This window comes from Ostrea edulis, chromosome 3, assembly GCF_947568905.1.
Source record: "Ostrea edulis chromosome 3, xbOstEdul1.1, whole genome shotgun sequence".
Taxonomy (NCBI): domain Eukaryota; kingdom Metazoa; phylum Mollusca; class Bivalvia; order Ostreida; family Ostreidae; genus Ostrea; species Ostrea edulis.
Genome location: NC_079166.1, coordinates 82,560,804 through 82,571,357, shown reverse-complemented (window position 1 = coordinate 82,571,357; position 10,554 = coordinate 82,560,804). Strand labels below are relative to the sequence as shown.

The following is a 10,554-nucleotide window of genomic DNA, read 5'->3' as shown; positions in this document are numbered from 1 at the left end:
ATAACGGGTAGATTGTTAGATATAGCGGGTAGATTGATGTCACAGAGGTTTGTTCGACCGTACCTTACTAGTGATATTTACGAGAAAGTAATGAAATAATCCTTGCTATTCAGGAAGATGATGAAGATGAAATCGTAAGTTGTGAAAAGCTGAAATATACATGCAGACACTTAGCCAATCAATAAAAAAGACGTTATGTCTAAAGAGTTTTGATGTAATGTATGTTTCATTTTCTGATTCTTTTTCTTCTTCGATGATGACTCAAGAACATCAATAAAACATTTATAGTTTCAACTTTGTCATATTTGAATGTTCTGGAATCACAAAATAATAAACATGAATTAACTCCTACAAATATGATTTTCTTTGAAACGGTCAGTAATCTATATTGGTCATTTTGCAGTTTAAACATTTATCATAAACTTGACAATGATTATGCAGTTTCTGCACAGCGGGATAGGGATGACATCACAATAGCCGATATCAACGACCGCTCCGAAAATCTATATCACATATCAGACCGGCGTGCAAAAATGCATATCAAGCCGGAAGTTACGAAGTTGCTCGTAACAATCAACGTATCAATGTTTTACCATGGCAAAACAATGTTTTACTGCAGTAAAGCAATGTATGAGAGTTTTTGCTATAGCTAATTATAATTGATATATCAACGTTTTTACACGTACCATAAATAATAAATGTATCTGAGATTTACCATTATAGTAATTCAATGTACCAAGGTTTTAACCAGAGCAAATCATTGTATCAAGGTTTTTACCAAAAGTAATGCATCAAATATTTCTTGATCTGCCTTTAAAATGCAAAAACGTAACCCGCATGCGATAACAAGAATATCATTTAATAAAATCAGCTCTCGGACTTTGTATCAAAATAAAAGAAAAACATCATAAATACTATCCGTTCGTTTGAAATAATTAAGTATGAAAAAGTGCATTATATGATAAATAGAATATTACATTATTAAGCCCTCGGGCTGGTATGGCATATGATATGGATTTTAGCATGTAATATTCTCTATTTATTGTTCATTTAAAGGGTGAAATTATTGAAAAAGAATAAAAAGCATGAGTTAAATAATTATGGTCCCTAGAATGCAGTTTATTTCTGAAATAAAATTAATTTCATATTGATAACAAGTTACTTAGATGTAGTTTGATTACCACGTTACATAGTATAATGAAATATAATTGTCCCAACGACAGAAGTATCGTGTTACTTTATTTGGCTACAATTTTGGGATTTAAGTATTGGAAAACCGTGTGCGTTTCATTAGATGTGTATAACACATACGTTTTTGGTGTATACTAGTACATACAGATATGAAGGGAAAAGAAAATGATTTGATCAATAAAATGATCAATAGATATTCGATAAAATCAATCAGATTGGCAGTAGTTCATGATCATTTTAAAGTGCACATTTACAAAACAACAGAAACATATCATTTATCTGCTATGACTGAAAAACTTAAACCAATAATAAATCAATAAATTCAATCGAAATTTTGAATAAAAATTTGATTTTGGTTGAGGCCAAAACATTTTTAGAGACCAAAGGACAAGGGACGTTATTGGCTATATACCGCCGAGATTTTTTTCATTTTTTCAATTTTAATACTATGCTTAATTATTCTTTTTATTTACACAACTAGGATGTTCTTCTAATCCCACTTACATGAAAATGACGTAATATTTCATTATGACGTCATGAATATACGCTAAAGATGAGCTGTTTAGCGGAATCTGTTGATTTGAAATAAATTATGAATAAACTTTAGTAAAAACAAATACTTTTGCATGCAACAACCAGATTTATATTTTGTATGTTTAATTATCCATTGGTATTCTTCTTTTATTATCAATATGGTGTCGGTTGTTGGCTGCAAACAATATGAATTTTAAAAAAGAATGAATACGAAATCGGCTGTTTTGAATACGCAAAGTCAATATTTTGCATATTATAGAACTGAAAAGAATACTTTTGCATGCAACAACCAGATTTATATTTTGCATGTTTAATTATCCATTGGTATTCTTCTTTCATTATCAATATGGTGTCGGTTGTTGGCTGCAAACAATATGAATTTTGAAAAAGAATGAATGCGGAAATCGGCCATTTTCGTTACGCAAAGTCAATATTTTTTGCATGTTATAGAACTGAAGCAAACTGTTCCATCAATTACCTTCATAAACTTTTACTTTGCAATTTAATAAATACATGTATGTCCAGTCAAACAATTAATGCTTTCCCTAGTTTGCCATAAAAAAATGCAGATGATGTCTGCCTTTCGAGTCAAGGAGGCGGATCAAAAATCCACCGCATGACGAATGGAAATTATTCTATTTTCGTTTTTAAAGGTCACGGGAATATATTTGGACGTCCTATCTTTTCAAAAAAAGATTATTTAAGAATAAATGAATGATAAGTTGGTAGTTAATTAGCAAATAAAAAAACCAACTTTCTGCCTGATCTTCGACTTCTTAAATCGTCTGGGAGTGTGTGTGTGTGTGGGGGGGGGGGGGGGGGTGGGGGGGGTATCCTTCGCTACATGGGTTGAATTCATAATTTTAAGCCTATTTTTTTCTCATTCAATACAACTATCAAGAATATGGGTTGGGGGTGGGGGTAGGGGTGGGGTCACTCAATGTATCCTTGTTCGCATATGAAAATAAGTGCCAGGGAAAAGCAGTTAAATATACCACATTGTCTATACATGTACTCAAACAACTTCCCAGAGTCCGTTCTAGATTTAGACTGAATGTCGGTGCATACAATGACATGCCCACTGACTGATGTAATTTTCATTTATCAAAGATGAACACTATATGGAGAGAGAGAGAGAGAGAGAGAGAGAGAGAGAGAGAGAGAGAGAGAAGAGAGAGAGAGAGAGAGAGAGAGAGAGAGAGAGAGAGAGAGAGTTGGAACTACTCTTTTGTTGACCATTTAGGGGAATGTTAAAGATATAAACACGGACGCATTTTTGTGAGGTTTTTAAATACATTTGCTATATAAAATATACCATCTGAAGTTACATGCATATTACTTAACGTGGTTTGCTGTACCAAAGAAAATGATATCCCATTCATGCAACATAAATTTGTATCGTTTAGTACATGTACATTTACCACACTTTATTCAATATATGTTGTAAATACCCACAGCAGGCAGACATATTTTATTCGTATGTACTGTAACATGTATATTGCATACACATGTAAGCAGACCTGTTATATAATCCTTGGTGTACATGGCATAACAAGTAATTTTATCAGACTCAATCGACGTTTTTAATCGAAGTGTTTATATTTATGACCAAAACAAAACAAAAAACCAAGAAAAAGAAAATTCAAGAGCCATTTTATTTTCCATATTTCATTTGAATAGGAGGACATTGAACAGCACCTTCGAAAATATGATTGCGTTCTACTCAACAATTTTTGACAAATAAACGCATTATTTTCCTCACTCTAATTAACATAAAATTCTTCCGCAAAATGTCTATGACCACAATAAAGTTAGATGTAAATGAATAATGTATTTTCCATAGCATGCCAGTTTTCAATAGTCTTTGATCTCAATGAGTATTTTTATATGAAAAGTTAAAATTGTAACTTTTAGAAAAATATTCTAGAAGAATCAGGCGACTGCAAATCCTATAAGATCGATGACGTCGTTCCGAAAAAGCGACCGTCGAAAGATAGCTTCAGAGTTAACAATGCAATATTGTAGCATTATTTTCTCAATATCAGCAACAAGTAAATGGTACATGTTATATATGAATGAAACGAGAAAATTATCACCTTTCTACCTGCAAAATATCATCGGTTTTTGAAGCGCGGCCAATTTTGGCAAATAACGTCCCTTGTTTTTTTGTTACTTTATATTATCAGAAATTTATCACTATTCCTTTGCAGAATGAAGATAAAAATGGCAATATACACTGGATGATCAAACCATCTGAAACCCTCAAATTGATCATATCCAATCCCAATACAGCAAAAGTGATAGACAGGTATAGTATGCATGCATGTTTAAATTATATAGTACTATATGTTATATATAGTAATATGGATTGAGGGAAAGGGCAGTAGGGAAACATATCTCACTTTTTAACTCATTTGATAACAAAGAAAATGTTAATTATACTAATTACATTTATATACTTTTGAGGCGAGGCCAAAATTTGGGATGGAGCATAATTAGAGGCCAAAATTGGGATCAGGCCAATTTTGAGGCCAGGCCAGGCCAATGGGGCCAGGCCAGGTTTTATAGTATGCCTTCCGTCACTCATTTTTGCTTACTTATAACTTTTTGGTCGCGGATGTACATGAGAATTGACATAATATTTTCAAACAATTTTACAAAAAAATTACAATTTTGTTTTTATTTATAGGATTTCCTTGTCGACGGTATAGACCTTCATAGAGTATTCCGGTGTGTCAAAATATACTTTGTTATAACAGTGTATTTTTGTAGTTAATGCTGTTTTGTTTGCGTGTTTTCCACTTGGTGTCTACCGTTGTGGTGTACTGAGATGCTTTTATTACTGTCATTAACCATAAGGTATATTGAAGTGTGGAACATAATATATGTATACAATACATGTAATCTGTGTTCGGCATAATAAAGATGTATTTACCCAGTAGATGTTCGAACAAAAGCAGATTTAGTGGTCCACTCGACATAAAATATGAAAATGAAATAATATATTTTAAAACACTTAAAAATGTATGTATATGTATGGCATTTCCTTTGCTTGCATGTTTTGTTTGATCGTCGAATATTTCAATTGTACTTAGTGTTCAAAGTCAGGCAAAATATTTTCAGACCAAACTAGACAGTTATTGTCCTTGTACCTGGTCCATAGCTGTACATTGTTGAATCAAACGACGTTTTATGCATATTCTACAGTTCTGTTAAGGATAATGTTTTGAATTTTTGAAATTTGTAATTTTTAAAGAAGAAATCCGGAAAAAGTTGAGACTGAAGCATCTGACATCGTCCATAAAAAATGTCCTATATAGAATTGGATCCAGATTCTGTCATCTTGTTGAAATCGAGACACCATTGCGTTACCCCCAGTGTCAACATCGCTGACATCGTTTGTTACGGCCGTGATTCCAACTACAGGATTTCCGTTTAAAATTAACTTTGCGTACATTGAGCTGGAATGTGTCGACAAAAAGCACGTTAAGACATATACGCCAGATTTTGGAACTGTGAAGACACCGGATGATGCATCATAACCTCCGCCGACATTCGCCAGGACGTGGGGAAAAACAATTATCTCATTTGTCTTCCACTGCTTGTTAACGTCACGAATGGTTCCGGCAGAAAAGTAGATTTGAGTTTGAAGATCTGAAACTTTTGATGGAAAAAAACTTGGAAAATATAAATTTGTGGATACATGTCTTCTCTCTTTATCTCTGATATTCTAGTTTATACTTCTTTACCATCGTCCATCATTAATCAATAATTTCACAGCGTTCTAGACCCACATTAAACATCACAAAAGACTACTCGTGACAAAATAAACTTTTATCAAATTTCAATAGACTGAATTAATTTGAATTAAGGTGCCTTATCCCTACCTGAAGAGACCAACCCAGATATTGTCATGGCTGTTGCTCTAATCTTTGCTTTTACGTCTCTGACATCCTTTTCCATCCTGGACATCTCACTCATGATGCTATCGTTTTGCTGTTTCATTTCTAGCTGTAAATCAAATGTTATCGCTTCTTTCACAGTCTGAATATCGTGAGGTAGAAGTGTACTGTTACGTGATGAATTGTCACATTGACATCCTTTACTTTTTAGTCTATTAACTTCTTCCTGGATCGTGAGGCGCTGATTTTGTTCTTTCCTTAGCTCCTGTCGAAGAGCGTTCTGTTCATGCTGTAAATCGGCCACTTGGGACAAAGTAGAAGACAGATGACTAAGCGTCGATGACAGTTGGTGTAGAGTTGAAGCCTGTTCTATTTTTAGATTATTTATATCCTCCTGTAGGGTACGTATAATGACCCCCTTCTCCTCCCTCATGGTTTGTCATTGCTGTGGACATTTGATCGGTCGCCAACGTCGTGAATGAAAAAGCAAAGATAAACGGAACACAGACAAGTATTGTAGACGACAGCATCTCGATGAATTTCAGACTGAATGCCGTAAGCTATCTAATCTCATTGAACTTATGGGGACACGATAACACCTCTATACATCAAAATGGACAAATAATACATAGGTTATATGATTATTCCTTGATAATGAATCGAGTCATTTTAGTGCTCCTTTATTAGCTGCCCCCCCCCCTTTTTTATTTTTACGAGTCAAAATTTATTCAAAAGCTTCAACATGAGAGAAAAAATATCTTTCTGTGGTCTTCAACTCCATATTTTGATCTATTCACAATACTTAATTTCATTCACATTCGATATATCCCAGTGAAATCGAAATAAAAGACACCGCAGAGTCTTCCACATCCGCTTCATATTTGAATGTTGTTTTGGACATATATGTTAACGGCAAATTAACAACTCAAGTTTATGACAAACGGGACAATTTCAACTTCCCTATCGTCAACTTTCCATATTTCTTTCCAAGATACTTGCTCCCTCTAGGCACCCGATCTCACCTCTGGTGTGTCCAGGGGTCCGACTTTTTCCCTACTCTTAATTTTGTATTCTTTATAGGAATGATGAGATTGATCACTGTTCTTTATCTTCACCTTTTTATCTTATGAATATTGTCTTCTGAGAATGTCCTTCAGTTTAGAGGGGATCCGTGTTCTGTGAGTTAATGTCCATGAACTATGAAAAAGCACAGACACCTGACATTTGGGCCAGCAGTCCAACACTACTTTTAATGTACAAAGCAATAACAATGAAAAATACTTTCAGTAAATTTGTGTATTCTTTGTCTATTGTACCTAATTTTCAATTCCAAATTCCAAATACCAAATGAGGTGAGCTCTGATAGTCGGTCAACAGCTTATCAAAGATATGTAAGTGGATTGGCCTCGTCGCTTCTAGTATTATGTCACTTCGACAAACTATTGTTATCTTGTATTTTTTATCCGTACACACGGTGGCCTTTTCTCTACTCTTAGATAAACCCATGGGATAATCTATTTGGACGGGCTATTATGAGAAGAATTTTTTTTAATTGCTATTGTCTTTAACTCGTCATTTAGATCAGTGATCCTCAAGCCGAAAGTTTGGAAATTCGAAATAACAATGAACTTGTGAGAGCTAAAAGGAAAACTAAAGTGCCAAAAACCGAAAGCCAAATTCGTCCAAGGATCAGAGCTATGCATGAGGGAGATATAATCTTTAATTTTGAAATGAATTATTAAATATATTAAATATATTATTAAATATACATCCGTATTTTCAAGCCAGTAACGAAGTACTTAGCTACTGGGCTGTAGAGACCCTCGGGGACTAACAGTTCACCAGCAGAGGCCTCGACCCAGGGGTCATAATGTAAAACTTATACGGTACCAATTTTGATGCACCAGATGCGCATTTCGACATCGACGACGTTTCATCTGTTGATAATACAAAGTCGCTTTTATATGAAAACTTTCAATGTAGTTGTTCTATGCCTCTCAGGATCCCTTGAATGACAATAAACCACCTGTATCTATTTCATATTTGTATGGAAACTCCTTGAATGAATGTTTTATACTTATCAACAGAAGATTCACTGAAAGCTGAATAAAAGCCCCTTGGGTGAGGATATAAATCAAATTTACCATTAATTCAAATCCTATTATTGTGATTTTGCTCGAGAATAATAAACAATTAAGTAATATTCAAATTTATCTTTTTCATCGGAACAGATTGAACGTGTCATTTACGTTTTCAGTATGTTTAAGATATCATTACCTGACAACTTAAATTGATGTTTAATGAGATAGACACGGACTATATCTAGTCCAATACGCAATTTCCGAAATATTAGCTCTTCTTCAGATTTAATATAGAATCAAACACTTGTTTGCGTAACAATGTATATACAGGGTATGTTGATGACGGTTAAAGTTAGGAAAACTTGTGTTTTATTCATATTAGCCGATGGTATACATGGAACTTACTGTAACAAAATGTTGTTTGAATTGGGCCATGAAATAGAATATATAGTCATCATTTATTTCCTCTTCCAAATGATCGATACTTTCAACTGACAAAGATGGCGAATTGTAAGTTTCGTTTCAGCTATTCTATTCTCAAACACCCATATACTTACTAAATTTGTATATCCCCGTAGTTCGCAACTATAAGTTGGGTAAACATGGACCCCTGGTAGTCCAGTCATTCTACGCCAGATTGTGCTGAACCTAGAACTAATTGCAACAGAAATGTTTTTATGTTCTTTGGAAAGCTTACAGTGTCCTTAATGCTATATTAGAAATCGCCTTCAATTGAAATTTGCATTATATAGATTTTTGGGGTAAAAATCACGGATTTTGAAGAAAAATCGCAAAAAAAACCGGAAACCATAGATACAAAACTTTAGTCTGAAAAATAGGCCATTTTAGTTATTTGAAATGATTTGAAAACTAAATACTGCATCATAAGGAACAAAAATTAAATTTCTAGTACCATACATACGTATTTTATGGGACAAAAACGTCATTTTTGGTGAAAATGAGACAAAAATGTGATTTCCAACAGCTAAGAGTGATAATTAACTCTCATAAACATGACAAAGCAAGTTCTATTTTGTAAACCTCTTAGAAAACGTTTAACAAAGTTATCATAATGTTTTGATTCACAGCTATCTTTTACATTTCATCTTTATTCCTATGTCTTGCTGTTTTTAATATTATGAATGCAAGGTGAAGATAACGAACAGTGATCAATCTCATAACTCCTACAAGCAATACAAAATAGATAGTTGGGCAAACACGGACCCCTGGACACACCAGAGGTGGGATCAGGTGCCTAGGAGGAGTAAGCATCCCCTGTTGACCGGTCACACCCGCCGTGAGCCCCATATCCTGATTATGAATCCTCGGAATCGGAATCTTCATTTGGGCTAAAACCGTTCACGCCTCGAGTTGTGCCTCGACACTCGGTACATGCTATTGATCATTCTAGTCTATGTTTTCTGCAGTTGCAACGTTTGGTATCACAACTGATTTTGCATCTACAATAAATAGTTTTTAAGAGTTCGTCAGGTGCAGGAAGCATGGTTGATCTTACAGGTAAGCACATATTCCCTTCAATGGTCCACCCAAAGTCCGTCAAATTCATGTTTTCGTCATTACCAGTCCATTGTTTTACTTGATAGAATGCTCTAAGAGAATATTTTGTTGCATTTGACGTTGGTGGAAGAGTGTGCATTTCAACCGATATTGTACATGTAATTCCTAGGCCTATTTATCCTTGAAATGTTACTTTAAATTGAATATACACTAAAATTTTCCCTCTCCACCGCACTGATCTATAGGTTAGAGCGTTCGAATCCCGGACGTGACAGAACTAAGTCGTTAAAATAGGTAGTGACAGTTCCATTGCCAAACGCTCGGCATCAGGTGTGAATATCACGGGTCCTCGGAGATGACCTTAAAAACGGATGTCCCGTGTCACAGTAGGTGTGGCACGCTAAACTACCCTCACTGCTCAATGGCCGTAATTACCGAGCAAAGGTCTGAAGTTGAAGCCCTTCACCGGTCTTGGTTTTATGCTATGCATGAGGGAGATATAATCCTAAATTTTGAAATGAATTTCTAAATGTTATAACAGCAATTAAATATACATTCGTATTTTCAAACCAGTAACGAAGTACGTAGCTACTGGGCTGCAGAGAACCCCAGGGATTAACAGTCCACCAGCAGAGGCCTCGACCCAGGGGTCATAATGTAAAGCTTATATGGTACCAATTTTGATGCACCAGATGCTATATTTGAATATATTACTTTATAAAGACGTAATCAAGAAATTAAAAAACTTAAACGTTATGACAATAGAATAATTGCATTTAAAAACATGTGCATTTCCCCAGATAACTAAGGTGACGGTATTTTCAGTTTCATCATAGGGACTGAACACTACATGTATCATTCAGGCATAATCAACTTCGTTACTTTGTAACTTCGAATTCCTAATCAAAACTGACATCATACAAAGTAATCACATAAAAGGTATATACCGATTAAAGCTGAAATTGAATGCAATGGAAATGTGTTGTATTTCAAACTATTACATCTTTCAAAAGCAGTTATATAAACAATTCATAAATTTCTTGATAGCTCTAGTTTGGTGCAATGACAGCAAATTTTGTTGTTGTTAAATTTGGTTAAAGCTCAGTGAAAGGCACCCATTCAAGATAATTCTTGATGGCAGTAGCTGGTGAAATTAAACGTAGAATTAGAACTTGAAATATTATTATGAAATACATGTATTAAAAATAATCCGGACAAGGTTTGTCTTGTTTATCGAATACGTAAATCCTTTCTGATAGGGTATACGCATTGTTGACTTGAGCAAACGAAGTAATCAGATTGAATAATCTTTTCTATATGTATAATAA

General features: G+C 34.4%; 1 protein-coding gene across 1 annotated transcript; it reads right to left on the bottom strand.

The window, feature by feature from the left end:
- Nucleotides 1–3,361: 3,361 nt before the first annotated feature.
- Nucleotides 3,362–6,162, bottom strand: LOC130052932 (cerebellin-2-like). The gene is made up of 2 exons (XM_056159214.1): nt 5,613–6,162; nt 3,362–5,385 (listed from the first exon to the last, which is right to left on the bottom strand). Exons 1-2 carry the CDS (start codon nt 6,058–6,060, stop codon nt 4,976–4,978), a joined length of 858 nt encoding a protein of 285 aa, XP_056015189.1. The 5' UTR covers nt 6,061–6,162; the 3' UTR covers nt 3,362–4,975.
- Between the last annotated feature and the right edge of the window lie 4,392 nt (nt 6,163–10,554).

Coding starts and splice junctions, on each gene's coding strand:
- LOC130052932 (XM_056159214.1), bottom strand. CDS start 6,060: ATGAGGGAGGAGAAGGGGGTCATTATACGTACCCTACAGGAGGATATA. Junction 5,386..5,612: donor ATCTGGGTTGGTCTCTTCAG/GTAGGGATAAGG, acceptor TTCCATCAAAAG/TTTCAGATCTTCAAACTCAA.